The sequence below is a fragment of the Cygnus atratus genome, chromosome 8, assembly GCF_013377495.2.
Source record: "Cygnus atratus isolate AKBS03 ecotype Queensland, Australia chromosome 8, CAtr_DNAZoo_HiC_assembly, whole genome shotgun sequence".
Classification (NCBI taxonomy): Eukaryota; Metazoa; Chordata; class Aves; order Anseriformes; family Anatidae; genus Cygnus; species Cygnus atratus.
The window spans coordinates 8,737,448-8,756,162 of record NC_066369.1 but is presented as its reverse complement, the minus strand read 5'-3'; the positions used below and the strand labels follow the sequence as shown (position 1 = coordinate 8,756,162).

General features: G+C 56.3%; 3 protein-coding genes across 3 annotated transcripts; 2 read left to right on the top strand and 1 right to left on the bottom strand.

The window, feature by feature from the left end:
• Nucleotides 1-543: 543 nt before the first annotated feature.
• SPATA46 (spermatogenesis associated 46) lies at nucleotides 544-1,722 on the bottom strand. Its single transcript, XM_050712343.1, has 3 exons — nucleotides 1,617-1,722; nucleotides 1,320-1,427; nucleotides 544-1,016 (listed from the first exon to the last, which is right to left on the bottom strand). Exons 1-3 carry the CDS (start codon nucleotides 1,720-1,722, stop codon nucleotides 544-546), a joined length of 687 nt encoding a protein of 228 aa, XP_050568300.1.
• Nucleotides 1,723-2,079: 357 nt separating this feature from the next.
• Nucleotides 2,080-3,228, top strand: C8H1orf226 (chromosome 8 C1orf226 homolog). Its single transcript, XM_050712342.1, has 3 exons — nucleotides 2,080-2,110; nucleotides 2,419-2,680; nucleotides 2,781-3,228. The coding sequence occupies exons 1-3, from the start codon at nucleotides 2,080-2,082 to the stop codon at nucleotides 3,226-3,228; spliced, it is 741 nt and encodes a 246-aa protein (XP_050568299.1).
• A 1,471-nt stretch (nucleotides 3,229-4,699) lies between these two features.
• UHMK1 (U2AF homology motif kinase 1) lies at nucleotides 4,700-18,277 on the top strand. The gene is made up of 8 exons (XM_035537922.2): nucleotides 4,700-5,110; nucleotides 5,813-6,105; nucleotides 8,876-9,067; nucleotides 9,460-9,554; nucleotides 10,117-10,193; nucleotides 13,433-13,531; nucleotides 14,469-14,557; nucleotides 15,051-18,277. Exons 1-8 carry the CDS (start codon nucleotides 4,810-4,812, stop codon nucleotides 15,195-15,197), a joined length of 1,293 nt encoding a protein of 430 aa, XP_035393815.1. The 5' UTR covers nucleotides 4,700-4,809; the 3' UTR covers nucleotides 15,198-18,277.
• Nucleotides 18,278-18,715: the final 438 nt, after the last annotated feature.

Here is an 18,715-nt window from a genome sequence, read left to right as displayed (position 1 = left end):
TTTCTGTTGTCTCTTCCTTCTCGCTGGCTCTCTCTTTCTGTACTCCTCCTGCCCTCCACGCTCTGCCAGGCCGGGCTGGCAGCCAGCACCGGCACCCCTGGCATCGCACAGCCCCCTCGGAACCGAGCATCCTTCCCTGCGGGACCCCCAGCCCTCCCCTGCAGCTCGGCTCTGCCTGGCTTGTGGTGCCAACCGCAGGCTGGCCGTGAGAGCGAGGTGCCCCGAATAGTGTTTTTGGGGTAGAGGCACGGTGTGGGCTTGTCTCAGGGCTGGCTGATGGTTGGAGAGTGCCCGACGCTGCCTCCAGGGTTTCCAGGTGCTGAGCAGCGCTTTCCAGGCTCCGTGACTTTTTTTTTTGGGGGGGGGGGGCTGCTGGGAAGGAAAAGTCAGGAACGGCCTCTTAAAGGACATCAGAAGCACTGTGTCAGCGAGGGGCTGCGGCGGAGCCGTGCCTCCTGGGAGAGCAGCAGGCCCTGCTCCGCGTGGCGTTTATTGCGCTGGCGGCCGCAGCGATGGAGCAGTGCCCTCCCGCGGCGGCCGGGGCTACTCGGGTGCCGGGGGGGCCTCGGCCTCCTGCGCCTGGTGCTCCTTCTCCAGCAGGACCTTGAGCTTGCGGTAGTACGCCTTGCAGCTGTAGCCCTCCTGGGAGCTGTGCTGGATGTGGGTCTTGAGCGCCCAGAGCGTGGGGAGGACGCGGCAGCACGCCCTGCACTTGTAGCCGTGCTGCGGCACCGGCTGCCCCCGCGCAGCCCTGAGGATGTCCCGCACGGTGATGCTCACCCTGCTGCTGTTCTGCCGGCCCTGTTGGGAGGGCCGCGGCTCCTCCGAGGAGCAGGAGGAAGAGCAGATGGTCTCCGAGAGGTTGTCGGCTTCCTCTGGCTCCTGGGCGCCGATGGCCAGGCCGGAGGAGAGGTGCTGCTTGGAGGCTGCTGCGGTGCAGATGAAGTAGCTGTACGGTGAGAACCAGGGCCGGTAGATGGTGCGAGCGGGGAGCTCGCTGCCCGGCGAGGCTGCGGCTGCAGAGGGAAGGGCAGCAGTGAGTCGGGGGTCCCAGCACGAGCTCAGTCACCCACGGGGATGGGAGCAGTGCTGGAGACCCAGGAGGGGCCCAGTCCCCAGCGCAGTGTTGAGCCCATCTGTGCCCAGAGCCCTGGCTGCTGGGCTGGGCTGTCTCAGCCTTGGGGGGATGCTGAGGTGACTGTTTCTGTCCCCGAGTGTCCCCCCCAGCACGGAGAGCATCCCTTCCACACCACGGGACACGTGGCTGGAGAGCCGTGCGGGATGCTGGCGAGACACCCACCAGCACGAGGAGGGCTCACCCTGCGGCCAGGTGGGGCTGTCCCACGCGGAGCTGCACAGGCACGGGGGCAGCGCTGGGGGGGGCGAGCTGGCGCTGCTGGAGGCAGCACCCACAGCCTTCGGGATTCCTGCTGGGAAGACATGGGGTGAGCAAGGGAGCAGCGCAGAGGCGGGCTGCGACAGCAGGACTCCCCCGGTCCCTAAAAAGCACCCTTTGCCACGTGGGGCCCCCTTCCCCTGCCCACCCAGGCAGGTTTGCCCGGCCGGAGCACTGCGTGCCCCCCTGCCTGGGTGCAGCCCGCGGGCACCAGCCTCACCGGGCAGGCTGCCGGGGCCCCAGGGGCAGGGGGGCTCCAGGCCACCCCTCCCGGTGCCACGGGGCACGGCCCCCACCGAAAGGGACGGCACGACAAAGCTCTCCATCCCCCTGGTGCAGCTTCTGTGCCGAGGCCGTAGCGCCATGCTGCCATGGTATCGTCAGCTGATGTCACTGAGGGCTGGTGCCACGCGGGCACCGCAGGGAGCTTCTGGGCACCAGGCGCAGCCCTTCCGAGGGGCTTCAGGGACCTGGTGTTCAGAGACCTGCTGGCTCCATCCCTCAGGGCTGCCAGGATGCAAGGGGCGAGGTGTGGGGGTGCTCAGCCACACAGGCTGCAGCTGGTCCAGTGCAGGATGGTGCAGTAACATCGGGGTTTTGCACCCACACCCGGTGAATCCTATTTCTGTAGGCGGCCAGGCAGGGGATCGGCACTGCACCTCGCCTGGCAGCATGGAGTGAGCATGCAGAAGGGCCAGGCCTGCTGTCCCCTTGGTAAACCCTCTTTTTCTCTTTTTTTTCCCCACAACCTGCTTCCCAAGCTGCTCGGTACCAGGTAAGAGATGCTCTTGGTGTGCTGTCAGTACCAGCATGGTGCCCTGGGCTTGCTGCTCCCTCGTCTCACCCTGTGCTGTCCCCACTGCATGCACTGTCCTGCACAGGCACGGCACGGCTGCGGGGCCACAGGAGCAGCCTCCCTGTCCCCAAATTGTGTTCCCCCCTGTGCTGCTGGTGGGCAGCTCTGAGATGCTCGCCCCCTGCAGCCCAGCTCACACCCGCTCTCTGCTCCCTTTCCCTTCCAGTGGACCAGAGCATGTTTGAAAATGCCAGCGCCAGCACGGCACCCACCCCGCGCCCGCAGCACGTCCCCGCGGGTGCCCCAGCGCAGCCCTCCCGCCCTGCTGGCAGCCAGCACCTCCGCAACCTGGGCAAGGCCGTGGGGGCCAAGGTGAACGATCTCCTGCGCCGCAAGGAGCCGGCTGGCCCCCCCGGCGTGGGGGTGACGGAGGTGAATGCCAGCGCCGGTGCCGCGCTGGGCATGGGACAGCTGGCAAACGAGGATGGGTGAGTGTCCCCGCTGCGTGTGCCCCGTGGCAGGGATGTTCGGGCAGGCTGGAGGGGCCCTGGTGCGGGGCTGCGTGTCACTGCTCCGCTGTGCTTGCAGGGCCCCGGGGCTGGATGCCTTCCCCCGGCTGGACCCGCCGCCCCCCGTCACCAAGAAGAGGACTCCGCGTGCCCTGAAGACCCCACAGGACATGCTCATCGCACCCCAGCCCGTGGGCAGCAGCGTGGCGGAGCCCCCCGAGCCGCTCCCAGCACACCCTGACCCTGCGGAGGAGTGGCTGGGGGCAAGGGACCTGTCCCCTGTGGAGCACCCTGGGGTGCTCGGTGCGACCAGTGCCTCGGCACCAAGTGGGGACCAGCTGACTGGTGCCCTCCCTGTGCCTGACCTCATCCACAAAGGCAGCCTGGAGACCTCACCCCGCACCGAGAAGTCTCCTCGGGGACCAGGGCTGGAGCATGAGCTGCCGGGGAGCGCAGGGCGGCCAGAGCCGTGCACCCCGAGCCGGGAGGCAGAGGGTCCCCATCCTGACCTGCTGTCCTTCGAGTAGCAGCAGGAGAGGGGCACAGTGGGGGCTGGCTCTCCCAAACACGTCTCTCGCTGCTGCTTGCTGTTCTTGGGGTCGCTATTTTGGGGAGGGGGGGAGCCCTAGGCTAGCAGGAGGCATTCCCGAGCCATCATTCCTGAACCCCTCCTCCCCAGATGCCCAGGAGGAGCACAGCCTGTCTTGCCACCGCTCCTGCAGCCTGTCCTCATGTGTGGCTGCAGAAGTGCCAGGACCCTCCTCATGCCTACATCTCACCCCGTGTGCCCACTGAGCAGCCCCATCCTGGGGTGCCTGCAGGCTCTCGCAGCCCTGCTGCACGCTGCCCCCAGCCCCGAGGTGTTTCCAGAGGCCATCCCTTTGCAGTGCCATCTCTTTGCTGCGGAGCCCCAGCCCCAGGAGCCCTGCTCGTGGCATGGAGCTGGGGGCAGCAGCGTGGGGCCCCTGGGGCTCTGCAGCTGCCCTATGCGAGGCTCCCCCCTGCAGCTCCTGCTTGTGTCTTGGTCTCAGCGCTGCCACCATGGGCAGGACCAACCTGCCCAGGTGGGCACCCCACTCTGTGTGGACCAGCTCCCCTGCTCTGTTATTTCTGGGGGCGGTGGAGCTTCTGCATGAGATTGGGACACAAGAAGCCACGTGGTCCCCTGATACTGCTCTATGATTGTTTCTGGATGAGCTGCAGGAGAGGTTATCCAGCATGGGGACCCCTGGGCGGGTGCAAGGAAGCAGCTGTGAGATGGCACCCGTTACCTGGAGCATCCTCACCTCAAAACGTGGTCACAAACTGCCTTTGGGCAGGGCTGGGCTGGGACAGCTCTCACAGCCCCACCAGTGCCACAGAGGGGAGGACAACCCAAGTGGGACCTTCTAAAGCCACAAACCGCCTTCCACCAGCAGTCCTGAGGGCACCGTGCATCCCCTGGTGCTGGCAGCCGTGCAGCAGGGCCTGGGGCACCAGAGGTGGGCTGAAGCGTTTCCTCCTGCTGCACCTGAGCCCCTTGGTGCTGGGGTAGAGAACACCCTGCCTGTAATGAGAACACCCTGCCTCTAATGTGATTGTGCTGTACGTGGCCGGTGCCACCCCACAAACCGGTGTGTATGTGTGTGCTGCCCGGTGAACGCATATAGGGCCGTGTCGATGGAGACGAGGGCTTGCGGCCCCTCTCCGAGCACCCAGCGTCTTCCAGCCCTGTGCCCCACTGCAGGCCCCGTCCCTCTATTTATGTCCTCCGGGATGCGCGTGTACTTTGGGACAAAAGATGTGGATTGCACAATAAACGTGTGGGTTTTTTTTTTATTATTATTATTAATCGCTGACACCTGGCACCCCCTTTGTGGCCCCTGGGGGCGCTGAGGGGGGACCGGGGTTGTACTGAGGGGACCGGGGCGGCGCTGAGGGAACCGGGGCGGCGCTGGGGGAACCGGGGCGGCGCTGAGGGAGCGCCGGGCCCCGCTCCGCCCCGTTTCCGCCGTCATGGCGGCCGGAGCCCGGCGGCGGCGGCGGCCGAGCCCGGCTGCGGGAGCCGGAGGCGGCAGCAGTGGCGGCGGCGATGTGAGGCGAGGCTGAGGCCCAGGCGAGGCGGCGCCATGTCGGGCTGCGTGTGGGGCGCGGCGCCGCCGCCGCCGCTGCTGCTGGAGGCGCTGGGCCGGCTGTGGGAGGTGCAGGCGCCGCTGGGCAGCGGCTCCTCGGCCTCCGTGTACCGGGTGCGCTGCTGCGGGGACCCGCGGGCCCCCCCGGGCGCCGTCAAGGAGTTCGTGGCTCCCCCGGCGCGGCCCGGCCCCGCTCGGCGCCCCGCCGCCCGCCCGGCCGCCGCCGCCGACTGCGCCGAGTACGGGTTCCGCAAGGAGCGGGCCGCCCTCGAGCACCTCCGCGGCCACCGCAACATCGGTAACGGCGGGGGGACCCGCACCGAGCCCCGGCACCGCGCCGGGGGAAGGGATGGGGGCCTGCGGTGGGCAGCTGCGGGTGGGGACGGCGCTGTGGGGCAGCCGGGGTGGGCAGCTGGGGACGGGGATGGGGACCCCGAGGCGGGCGGCAGGGGACGGGGACGAGGACGTGCCCTCCAAGGTGGGCAGCTAGGGATAGGGGCAGGGACCCCGAGGTGGGCAGCTGGGGACAGGGACATGCCCCCTGAGGCTGGCAGCAGGGGACGGGGGCAAGGACAAGGATATGTCCCCCGAGGTGGTCATCTGGGGACAACAGGGACAAGGACGTACCCCTTGAGGTGGGCAGCAGGGGACAGGGACCCAGAGATGGGCGCTTGGGGACAGGGACAAGGGCGTGTCCCCAGAGGTGGGCAGCTGGGGACAACAGGGACAAGGACACGTCCCCCGAGGTGGGCAGCACCCCCCGGGTGAGGCAGGGCTGCTCCCCTCCCTGCAGGCTTGCCCACTGCTGATTTTCATCAGCTGCAGAGGGGGGACAGGGCTGGCCGTCCCCTGTGGCGTCCCTCTGGTTGGGAAGGGTTCCCTTGAAGAAGCAGCTGCCTGCTGCAGGTCCCGGGGTCTTGCCGGGGGTGCTGGAGGGGAGCGGAGTGCAGTAATGGTGTAGGTGCCCGTTACCGACGCCTGTCGCCGTGTCTCGCCGCAGTGACGCTGTACGGCGTGTTCACCAACCACTACTCTGCGAACGGCCCGTCTCGCTGTCTCCTGCTGGAGCTGCTGGACATCAGCGTGTCCGAGCTGCTGCTGCACTCCAGCAACCAGGGCTGCTCCATGTGGATGATCCAGCACTGTGCCCGAGATGTTCTGGAAGCCCTGGCTTTCCTGCACCACAAAGGCTATGTGCACGCGGACCTCAAGCCACGCAACATCCTGTGGAGCGCGGAGGAGGAGTGCTTTAAGCTCATTGACTTTGGACTAAGCTTCAAAGAGGGGAATCAGGTTTGGAACGTGCTGCTCTCGGAGCAGTTTGCTCTCTCTTGAGTTGCGCGGATCTGTGATGCTCTCAGCTCCTGGGTGAAGGAGCGGAGATGACCTGATCAGGATAGTAGCTGAGCTGGTGCTGAGGGTTTCCTGGAAGGCTAAAATGTGGTCTGGCCCGTGAAACAGAAGCCGGTGTTCCCGTTCTCCCAGCGTGTCTCTGGTTACTGTTGATGTCAGTCCTCGTGCTACCCACAACCGTAGATTCCAGAGTTAACGATTCAGCTTCCTGGAAAGTTTGCTAGTTTTCATGTGGTCAGATGAGCGAGAGCTGCCAGATCTGTAGGATCTCTTTTATCATCCCTTATCGTATGTAGTAGTAATCCAGGCTTCGCCATCGGTCAATTGCATTATCTCTAGTGGCGTCCTTGTTCTTGTCTTTACTTTCATCCTATCTTCAGCAGCTTCCCTTTTTAAGTCTGGATGTTTCTTTCCCACGTGACTGGGTTGACCAAAGCCCTGATTGTGGCTAGGCAGCGTCTGTTCTGTCCTGACGTGGACAGATCTGTGCCTGTTCTGCTCTGCTCTTCCTGTTCGCTGAGCTTTCACTCCCTCTTCATACTGTCACTTGTTTATTTCGGTGATAACGGGTTTTGTAAGTTTGTCCTTTCCCCTTTTATTCCCTTCTGTGGCCTCCAGTGAAAGCAGAGGGACTGTCTACAGAGAGCCTGGGGAGGTTCTGCTGTTGGCTTGACAGAATTTCCTTTCATCCCTCCCTCTCTTAGGAACCTTCTGTGAGGGGTATCAGTAAAGCTTTTTATCAGATAGCCCTGTAGCAAATTATCCTTTAATCACTGGGCAATGGGCAGTAAGTCGTAAGTGAGCTATGACTCTTCTTTACACACAGTGTCCTGGCTTCTCCTTGCACTCTTCTCATCTAAGAGGTTTTCAGATTTTTTTTTTTTGACTGTTTTACCTGGTATTGACAGTAAAGCTCGCTGATCCGCGAATATCTGAGGACTGCGTGGGTGACCTGTCCCTGAATGGTTTAGTACAACATCAGATTTTAACGTGTGCACTCCTTAACAACTCCTCCGTGTTGTGCTTTGGTCCTCCCACACTCTTGGCTGAGCACCGTTTCGTGCTGGTAATCTGCTGCTGTCTATCAGCAGAAAACACTCTCCTGGTGTCCTGTGTCTGGGGCAGATATTTTTTTTTTCTTCAGGTCTGTGTTTTGCTGCTCGCTCTGGGAGTTGCCTCATAATACTTGATTGTGCATTTTATTTGCTTCGACTGTTCCTTCCAGTCTGCCTTCTTTGGGCTGAGTTTCCTTCTCTGGTTCCCGTAAATATGCTGCCTGTTGGGGTGAACCTTCTGACCCTGCTTTGAATACCTACTGGCTATCAGCCCCTCCTCCCCGCCCCTGCCGTGTCCAGCTGCGTACATGTATGAATTCCTTATCTGAGTCAAGACCGTGTTCCTTGCATTTGGGACAACTCTGCTCAGCTTATTCTTGCATAACTTTCTGCGGTTACTGTTTAACAGGGACTGGCTGTACACAGAGCAAGGTCTCAGCCACACGAATCTCTGAAAATACTTCAGATAGCAGGAGTGAAATTCCCTCTCTCTATTTTTGCTGGTGGCGTTGACCACGGCGTTTTCCGTGTCTCAGAGTGTTGTTTGGTGGGGCTGCTAAGCTGCTGCTTTCACCAGGCTAGAGGTTTTGCTCTTTGCTGGTTGGAGGCAGTACCCTACTGAGCAATTTGTGTATCTATTTTTTTGGTTTATGAAACAATTCTAAGCTCTGTTGCCTAAAAATGCCTTTTGTAGTCTTTATTTCCAATTGGAGAGCCAGCTAACTTTGGTTTGAATATATTCCACGGCTAAGAATTCCCAATCCTGTGCCTTCTCCAGGAAGTAAGCTTGCATATTCTTCTGTCATTCCTCGAGTCACATCAGGGCATTTAAAACGAGCCCTCGTATATCAGAAAGACCCAGCATCCAGTTTGTCATCGGGCATTCGAAGGACTTGACAAAACCGCGGCCGACTGATCTGGCATCGGCTGTGAGCAGGAGGTCGGACTGGAGACCTTCTGAGCACCTCTCCAGTCAGCCCTTGTGTGATTCTGTGATTTTCCTGTTTTCTTTTAATCAGACAGCGTGTGGGTATTTGCCTCTGCCAGCCACAGCGGCTGAGCAGGTATTGATTGCTGCAGCACTTCCCTCTGCAAGGGGAGAGGAGGAAGAGGCGCGTGGGAAGCGCCTTTGATAATTTCCTTGTCTGAGTGGTAGATGCCTGCTTTGTTCTTTTAATGTTGTGTTCCAGAGAACAGCAGCACTTGAGCAATGGAAGCTGTTACTGATCCTCACTGCTCATTCTGAGCGTTTTGTGCTCTCGTACAGCTGATGTGGGAGCGTGCTGTGGGTGCACCGCCCTTATCCTGAAGCTTCCAGTGTCCTCCGTGCTTGCACAAGGTTAACAGGCCAGTCCACCGTGACATCCAGCCACTTCCTCCAGGCAGTGCTGTCGTTCAGAGAGCTCAGATGCTCGCGGGGTGGCTGCTGTTTAGCTAGATGTGTTCTCCTCCATTTTTTTCCCCCTTCATCAACACAGCAGTACAGCAAGCTGAACTGCCTTCTAACACGACTGGCTGTACGATGCTTTCTGTCAAGTCAGCAGCGGTATTTTGGTGACCCGTTTGGACGTGCCTCTGCAGACTGATTTAAGGTTAGGGCAGAGAGCCTGTATCGGCAAAATTAACCTTTTTTGTGTTTGTTTGGCCTTCTGTAGGATGTGAAGTATATTCAAACAGACGGGTATCGGGCTCCAGAGGCAGAACTGCAGAACTGCCTGGCACAGGCAGGGCTCCAGAGCGAGACGGAGTGTACCTCTGCTGTGGATCTGTGGAGTCTGGGAATCGTTTTACTGGAAATGTTCTCAGGAATGAAACTGAAACATACAGTCCAATCTCAGGAATGGAAGGTGAGTGAGAACTGCTGTGGGCGTTCTTGCTTATGCCAAGCAAGTCCTCCTGCTGCTTGTGTGCACCTTGGATTTGTAAGGTAGCACCTGGCAACTAGAGAGTGTTTCCTTGATGTGTCTGTAATCCTATTGTCCTGGGAATTAAGGTTTCAAAGCCTTAGAGACCTGCCTGCCCTGTGGGACTGACGTGTCTGAACACTGCCTGTGTTCAGGCTACTGAAATCCTACAGCTCCAGGATTCTGTGTTCGGAGCCTGTGTCTCCCCAAGAATTGGGAAGTTAATTGTGCTGGCTGTAGTGCCGCGCAGACAGAGGAACAACATACATGGATGATGGCTGCTATTGCACTACTATTTCCTTTCATCCCTAATTACCACTTATTTTTCTTCCCAGGCAAACAGTTCTGCCATCATCGACCGCATTTTTGCCAGTGAAGGGGTGGTTAATTCAGCCATTCCAGCTTATCACCTCAGAGACCTTATCAAAAGGTATCTTCCTGCATTTACTAAGCGTTGCTTAAAGATGTGCCCTGTGAAGTCTTGCGCCTTGGAGCCCACACCTACCACTTTTTTTTTAATGTCCTTGCCGCTATGCTAGTCACAAGTGCAAGCATTAGCTATATTAGCTGTGCTTTCATTAGCCCTGTATTATTAGCTGCTCCGAATCCCATTTTTGACGAGATGTGGGAGCTTCTTGAAGTACGATCACTTTTATGAGACTGCATGTGTGTCTGAGACAGGAGCAGAGTGGCCTGGAGAGGTGGAGCTGGAACATGTAGTGTTCATTGTGAAATTCTAAGTGAGCAACTTCCATAATTTGGTGCTGAAAGACATCTCAAAGCAAAACCTCCTGTATTATGTACTTGAAACGCTCTCAAGGGACCCTTCTGGTGTGCTTAAGCTGTGAATTGGAAGACGTGCTCTTGACTGTTCTCTTTGTACCATAAGCACCCGAAAGATAGGCTATTCCTCGGTGCTGGCTTCCAGCCCAAGTTGAATTTGATGCAGGAATGTCTCATGCAGGAGCATAAGGATCTCTCTTCTCTTGCAGCATGCTTCATTGTGACCAAGGAAAGCGAGCCTCCGCTGAAAAGGCTTTATGCAGCCCGTTCTTCAGCATTCCCTTTGGTAAGCTGTGCACATCGGCCCTGCTCGCAGCTTTGTCCGCGTATACTGGGAGCAGCAGGGGTGTGCAGCTGCTTCTGGTTCTGTCCTCGCTGCTGCTCCGTGGTGTTGTGGCACTTGTCAGCCCTCTGGTACCACGGCAGACAGGTCAGAGTGTTGCCCTTGCTCTCAGAGCTACCCTGTTCCTGTGGCCGTGTGGGCTGCCGCTTTTCCTTGGTGGACTCCCTCTAAATCCTGCTCAGATCAAACTGACCAAGGGTGTGCTGACAACATTATTCAGCTGGGGGGACAGACGTAGACAAGGCACTTAGCTGGCATTATGACCCTTAAGGTGCTTTTTAAGAGTGCTGTGCTATTCATGGGAGGCTGATGGCTTTTACGATGCCGAGAGTTTCCCAGTTCAGAAGCTGGGAATGGGAGCAAGCAGGGCAGTGGCTGGTGGTTGCCTCTGCTGCTGCCTCCTCCTTGCAGGCCGAGCAGTCCCAGTGTGTTCTGGTGCTGGAGCCTGTCTTGGGGCCTGTCCAGGAGAGTGTGAGCCTACGTTTGCAGTGACAAAGGTCACGGAGGAGGTCAGGGCCTGCCTTTCCTCACGTCCACGTGGCAGGTCAGACAGTTGTCACTGTCGCTTTGATCTAGCACTTTCTCTTCAATTGAGGAAAAAGGAGGTGTTCCCCAGGACTGCGTGTTCCCCCAGAACCCCCCCATGCAGACTGCAGACTGGCAGCAGAAGGTGGGCAGGGCCTGCCCTGTTTCGGCTCATATCCCTCCCCATTTTCTGTTCCAAAAGCTCCACAGTAGCATTCTTCAGAGATTGCTGGCTCTCAGAGGACCGGCAAAGAGCTCTGCATCCAGTTTTTCTGCAGCATAAATCAACGTTTCAGGCATCCAGCTTCTTGCTGGGCTAGTATTCTCTCTGTGGGCCTTGCTTTTCGTAAGCTGCTTGGTGTAGCTTGCAGTGAAGGCTGTTAAATATCACATCTTCCGAGGCTGCATCTAGATGTTGGCATCCCTTTGTATTGGCAAAGGTAAGCAGCTCATCCTGGTTTTAAAACTTCTCTTGCATTTCAGAAGCTGGGGCTGTTGTAATCAAAGCCACTTTCCATGGAAGGAGCTGAACCTTTCTGCCAGTTTTGCTTTAGAGCAGAGGGAATAGTGTTTTGGCAGTACTTCCACATCTAGTTTTAAACACACAGACCTCTAACTGTACCTTCTTGTACTAGAAAGGTGCTTCTGTGGTTAGTGCTACAAGTTTATAAAACAGCTTCGATTTTTCTTAGTTGCTGGTTCTCTCCTCTGCCTAGCTTACACGTAAGCGTGTCTGCACAAAGAAGCATTTACTGTTGCTTTCCTAGGAAGTCAGAATGTGAGCTGTCATTACCTTTCGCTTGGACACAGTTATTCTGTTTAGAGCAAAGACAGCTGAGAATGGCTTTCCTTGCTGTTTACAGCCAAGACGTGACTTTCCAGTTACTCAGCTTCTTTCCTGAGCTGCTTGTAAGCTGCAGCCAGCTGTGTCGTCAGTGCGGTGGGCGTCACCTGGGACTCTGAATGGGAGCAGAGGTGCTGGGCAGAAAGTTTGTCCTAGGACAGAAGGGTGTTGCAAGAAGTGCCTTTGTCACTTGGTTATAGGAAGATAGACGGCTCCGAGTTGTAGAGGTTGGTTTGTCTCCCTTCTCTCAAAAAGACACGTGAAAGGAAGGACAGATGTACTTGAGTAAAAGGAGCCGCATATAAGGCTGAGGCAATGGTTAAATGTGCTTTCAGTTCGCTGTTTGTCTGATGCTCTCTCTTGGTTGCCAACAGCCCTAAGGAAGAATGGTCACAGCAGTTCTCTTGGAGCTGGCTGGGACACCTCTCTTTGAAGAGATGTTCCTGAGTGCTGTCTGGGCATCGTCTAGATAAGGCCTTTCATCCTCCAGGCTTTCCATAAGGATTCCTCCGTGTCACGTGGTAGAAGGTTTACAGTGTGTGTACTTGACTATCATCTCCTCTTGCACTGTAAAATCAAGGTCGTGCCTGTGCCTGGCAAAGATGTCAGCTCCTTGATGCGCGTTGTGTGCTTAGCTTGGAAAAGTGTTTCCACGGGAGTAATCACCCGCTGTCTTTGCAAAGCTAGTCAGAAGGCTCAGGCTGGAGAACCGGGGCCATTTCTTCCCTTTTCTCTCCCGTTTCATTTTCAAATGTGAGACCCATGAGCCCTGCTGTTGTGTTCAGCTGCTGTAGCTTGCTGATACAAATAAAAGTGTGTTCACGCTCTTGAAGCACTGCAGGTTGGACTCCCAGATCTTAAATTGACAGACCTGCTGGTCCCTTTCAGGAACATGAAATCGAGCTTTTGTTGTTGAAATGGCATCGTCTGTCCTTGCTGCTTTGAGTTTCTAGAAGTCCTGAGTGTCCTCCCAGATGTGGTTCTCGTAGTCTGACATTAGTCTGGCCACCTCGTTGCACAGGAGGATCTGTGCAGCGCTGCTCCAAGTCATCGCGGAGCTGCCTGTTCTCTTCCAGAGCCAAGGGTCCTGTGGCAGGGGGCTTTATTTCTGCCCGTTGTAAACTTGTTCACAGGATCAGTGCTCACCCACTTTCCTCTTGTGGCACTGACTTAGTCTGTAGCACTGCGTTAAGTAGCTAAATATTTTTCCCTTTTTCTGTTGTAAGGTTGTATGGTGATCTCAAAACCGCATGTTGCAGTTGGATTTTGAAGGTGGGGTTTCACATGGTGTTTAGGGAAGAACCCGAACATAACCTAGAGTCATCTGAGGCTCATGCCTTCATATAGCTTAAGAACTGAAGTTACAGAAGCTCTCTGGCCCATTTCCAGCTTGTCTGGTACCAGTAACAGGAGGAGCAGGTTACACAGTGATTCTTTCATCTTCTTGCATTGCCATATACGTAAAAGATAGTTTGCTCAACTACCGCAGCCCTTGAGGTCACGTCAAGTTCTAAATGTGAGCTAAGCAGACATAATTCTAGTCTTAATTGCTCCTAGCTTTGTAATTTTAAAAGCAATTTCAGGTGCTAGCCTCGGTATAATTGCAGAGTACACTGAATCCTTTGGGAGAGCCTGTTAGCACACAGGCAAAGATAAGTTGGAAATGGGGAAAATACATTACCTGTAAGTGCAGGTAATGATGGAGCAAAGTAAAACTATTGCAAAGAGCAGTCAGTTCTTGTGTATGTTGAGTCAGCTTCATGTTTTCTTGCTCCTTTGATTTCTTTTCTCTAACTCTGTGGGTGTCAAACAGCTCCCCATATCGAAGATTTGGTGATGCTCCCCACGCCTGTGCTGAGGCTGCTAAACGTTCTAAGCGATGCTTCTCTGCAGAGCGAAGAAGAATATGAAGGTTGGTGTGTGCTGTGCAATTCACATATAGCAATGTCATCTCACTGTTTTATTACGATTTGGGGGTGAGAGAGCAAGCAGAAGAGCTATTAATAGACAAGAGTAGTAGCCAAAGAGCTTCTCAGCTGAGTTCTGATACCTAGAGGGTCAGCTACACCAACAGGGAATAGGCTAAGACTGAAAGATTGAGCCAAAGAGCAGAGCTTGTAGTGAGATCTTGAAGGATCTCAAATTTTAAAGAAGGTTGATTTTAAATTTCCTGTCTGGTTAAATGCTCACAGAGCCTGTGATGTGTTTGTGGCTCTGAGCTGCTGCTGAACATGTACAGGGCTCTGTGGAGCCCAGGAACAGGATCCTCAAAAGTTTGCTGGCTGACTTATCCAAGATCTCAACAGAACTGAAAAATCTTGTTCGAGTTCATGAACAGTAGCAAAAACTATACTCGGTAGGTGGCAAGGTATGTCTGTGGAATTTACGTGTCTGCTTGCTCTCAAATCCAAGTGAGCAGCAAAAGCTAGGGAGCTCTGGGGATATGAGTTTAAAAGGCCGAGTTCTGCTCGCACAAAGAATAGTTTGTAGCAGCTACTTTGATTCCTCTACTCCAAGTGCAGCAGCCAAAAAAAAAGTCACGAATTCTGAATGTTTTGGCTACTGGAAGACTTTGTGAGCAAGAGGCACTCACTGTCTGTGTGCTTCCGAGGCCTGGTGTCAGGGATTCGCTGCCTGCAGGTCTGTCCCTGGGCCTCAGGTCAGACACTGTCCTGTTATGTGGCTGTTGAGCAGTGTCAGCCTCTGCGGTGGCATTCCTTGATTATTTTAAATCGAGAGGAAAAGACTGTGTTGACTGAAAGTTCTTGAGGTGTTCATCTGGCCTTTTTTTGCTTCTTGGCAAACCCTAGTTTGCAATGTGAAAGACAACCGGCGCTTTTCTCTCTCAGATATCCTGGAAGACATAAGAGAGGAGTGTCAGAAATACGGACCGGTGGTTTCCTTGCTTATTCCAAAGGAGAATCCTGGTAAAGGCCAAGTAAGTGAACGGAGGGGGAGGCCGTGTAATTCCCACGGACGCTGTGTGCTGCAGGACTGCTGCTCAGCTTCTGGAAGTCTCCTGGCTGAAAACAGTGCTAAAAATAGCTGGTCATCTTGAAGGACAGCACAGGTTCCTCCCCGGTTAGGCAGGGTTCCCTAACCTGGGAGGGCCCCGGACAGCTTTGGGAGAGGAGCTGAAACAGGGGAGAGAGGGGGAGAAACCAAAGGGTGGCAGAGGAACTGTCGAGGATGTCGAGCATCATCATACATTTTCCCACCATTTACCAAACACGCTCCCTGCAGAAATGAGGAGCGAGGGTTAAAATTGCAGTTCAGACATGCATCTTCTTCCTTTTTAGCTCCACTGCTCTGGACTCAACTGAGGATAAAGGGGAAAAATTTGCTCAGGAACTGTTGCCTCAGTCGCAGGGGCGGGAGGGAGCGGGTGGCGTGCTGCCCCAGAGGCTTTACTTTTCCTCTCTCTTTTTCAGGTCTTTGTTGAATATGCAAACGCTGGCGATTCCAAAGCTGCCCAAAAAATGCTGACTGGAAAGATTTTTGATGGCAAGTTTGTTGTGGCTACGTTTTACCCACTGAGTGCCTATAAGAGAGGATATCTGTACCAAAACTTGCTGTAGGCAGTAGCAACAATCAGGAGAGTTGTCTCGCTCCTCTTCCTCACGTGTTTTACAGTTGAATGTACAAAAGAGCTTCCTAGCCCTGCTTCTGAGTCATCTGTAACGAAGAGATGCGAAGGACTAAGACGGGCTTTGAAACCTTTACTGCTGCTTTGTGATGTGCAGAGGAGGCCTGGATGGCTTTAAGCGTGTGCTTGTGTGTGTGTCGTGCTTGCTCGTTTACATTAGACGCGTGGCTTCGCCTGCCCCGGCAGGCGCTCGGGTGCCGAGGGTGACCGTGGGAGCCTTGGAGGCAGAGCAGGTCTTGGCAAGCACTCGGAAGCGATGGAAATAAGACCGCTGAAACCTCGGCCTTAGCGCCTGGTTTGCTCAGGGGAGAGCAAAAGGCTCTGGCTTTGAGTCTTGGCGTCCCCCAGAGCAGAAGGCAGCGGTGAGATCAGATCCGCTGAGCCTGCGGCGCTGCCCGGTCCCCGAGGGGAGCCGCGCGTCTCTCCTGGCACAAACGGCGTGCTGGGCTCGGGGAGCGAGCCGTGGTGAGCGGAGCTTGGGTGCGTGGGTGGGCAGGGGCTGACTGGCTGGGGATAAACGCCCTCAGAGCGGCGCCGGCCTCAGTCCCAACACAACCTGGGAGCGCTTTGTAGCCTGAGGTGATGTGAAAGCTCTGTCGCATGGAGTCATCTTTCTAGCCTGTACCCTGTGCTGGCACTGATGCTCTGAGCTCTGATGCCAAATCATCTGTATGTGAGTGTCTGTAGGTGATATTTTTGGAAAGGAGCGTGACAGCGCGCAGTATTCTTTGTGTCTCAGCAGGGCTTCTGCCTGCGAGTCTTAGGAGAAATAACAAATATTTATCTGTTGTAGGTTCCACGCTTGGCTTTTCCGTGTTGTGCATTTTATTTTTGCATTAACCCATTAGACTTGTTGTAGATTAGAAGCACTGACACTTTTGGTCCTTCAGAGGTTACACAAAGGGCCTGAGGCAACCTGAGATCCTGTTTGGAAAGGGCTGGGCCGGTAACCAGACTTACCTGGCCAGATTCACGTCTTTCCCAGTGTCGGGGCAACAGCCACGGTGGGTTTTTGGGACAAGAACCTGGGCGAGCAGCATCCCTGCTCCCCCCGAGCGCTCTCCCTGCTCACGTGGCTCTAAAGCACAGGCAGAAGATCTCTAACACTGCTGAAATACTTGAGGGCAGCTGCCTAAACTGCCTCTGACCTTCCCTGGAGTAATAACCCCAATTACTTTGCAGTTTACTTCCTCGTGGTTTACTTCTCGCTTCTAGCTGATGCTGGACTTGCTGGAATCCTGCACTTAAGTGGTCCTCTTGGTTTTTGCCCTGCGTGCGTGCGTGCAGCGCGTCGGAAGAACCGATGTCTGTAGTATTTCACGGGTGTCCGTGCTGGCGTGGAGTCCTGTCTACTATTGCCCTTGCCAGACTTTCCCAGAAAGGACCAATCTCGTTGAATTTTCCTGTCGCCTTTGAGATGGTAGATTTTCCAGGAAAAAAAAATAATGATAAAAATCCCGCAGTGAGTTTTAAGGTATGATTTGCTGGTCGGGCTGTTCCCAGAATGATGCTACTTCGGTGTACATAGCTGTGAAGCAGCTTTGCATAGGCGGGGTGTGTGATTCAGTGCTTTTAAGTTAACTGTCCTTGCGGTGAAGCACCTTTAGTGTCTGGAAGGAGTTGGACAATCAGTCGGGTGAGGGTTTTTTTCTACGTGAAGAGCAGTGTTGAAATTGCTGACAGTACTCTGAATGTGGCTCGATAGTGACCGACCTCCTCAGCTCTAGGTTTTTGCTGTCTCTGGCAGGCTTTGCCACCGATAGGAGCGCCGTGGCCTAGAAATTCACGTTGAGTGCCACTGTGTCGGCAGCACTAAGCTGGCTGCACATGTGCCTCAGACCCGAGGGCTGATTCTCAGCTGAAGACGAGAGCCATGCCAGGATTAATCTCTAGAGGGGAGCTACAGCCTGCTCTCGCAGCACAGTGAAGTTGGTCTGCCAGGATTTGGCTGGGGTTTTGTTCAGCTGTTTTAGTAGGAACTGCGTACATCTGCAAGATGCAAACCTCTGCCACTGTTTTCTCTCTGGATGCTTGGTGACCAGGCCTGAGCACTGAACTGAGGGAAAAAAAAACAAACAACAACAACAACAAAAAGCTTATTTTTTTGGCCCTCCTGGCTAGAGGTGAGGATGCTGATCTCTGTCCTGTCACTGGGTCCAGTCCCTGGATTCCCTCTGCAGGCTGTGGGAGTGTGGAACAGGGAAGTTTAGAAACTCCTTGGAGCAGAAGGATTTTATCCCTCACCATCTGCCTTCAGCTTGACAGAAAAAGGCTTTGAAGCTCACCCTGGTGTCTCAGCGAGCTGCCGGTGGCTTGGCATACGTTTCAGCCCTGTTAAAACCTGTGTTCCTTAACTCTAGATCAGCACAGCTTCCTTCCTAAAGCTTCCAGAGCTGCTTAGCACACTGAACACCAGGGTTCGGGGGTGGCTGTGCTCCTCGGGGTGCCAGCTGTGTCCCCGGTGGGTACGGCAAAGGCAGCTGGGTGTGGGCGTCCTGGCACCAGCCGGCACGGCAACACCTCGGCGTGAAAACCAGCTGCCTGCGAAGGAGAAATCTGCTCTGGGGAGGAAAAGGATGAAAGACGGAGCCTCTGGAGACAGCAAAGCTTCGAGCAGCATCTCTGTGCTGGGTCTTCCTCGGCTCTCAGGGCCGAGGGCGAACCCTCAGCTGGGTTTCTTTCCACCCGGCTGGAGGCGGAAGGGAAGCCACCGGCTCTTTTGCCTCTTTCTGCCGCTGGCGTGTGCGTGCGTGTGAGCGGTGGGAGAGAGAAAGTTCTTTGCGCTTCCACCTATTTACTGTACGCAAGGAGAGCAACTGGTTTTAAGTCACGGGTCGGCCCCGAGCTGTTTTACTCCCGGCTTTGTCCCCGCTGGGCTCCAGCCCCACGTCGGGCCGGGTCCCGTAACCGCGTGCCTCCCTCCGGCCTAGGTGCGAGCTGCTGCGCCGCGCCCTGGCCGAGCGGCTGCGTGCTTGGTAGCGACGATTTTAATAAAGGATGCTTCAAGACAAAGCGCTCCTTCGCCCGTCTCGCGGGAGGGGGGCCCGGGGCGCGCCCCAGCCGAGCAACCCCGCCGTCACCCGGGGGGGCTGCGAGGCTGCCCGGGGAGGACGGGGCCGTACCCGGCCCACGGCCACGCCACGCCTCGGAGCCGAGCTGGTGCCTGCGTGCGCGTGCACCGCTCCTGGGGGCTATTTACGTGGCTTTTGATTGTTCCCCGCCCTTGGCCTCGCTCCTGCTCGCGGGGGGGGGGAGGAGGAGGAGGAGGCTGGGTAAAGCGGGGCCTCCCTTGGTGCCTCGACTCCCAGATCCTCCGGGGGGGCGTCCTGGGGGGGCGAGGAGCGGGGTGTGGGGGGGGGGGGCTGGGTCCTGGCGCCCCCCGCGTGGGGCCGGGCGGCCGAGGCCCGCCCCCGGCGGCCGCCTCCCCCCTCCCCGCTGACGTGGCGCGCG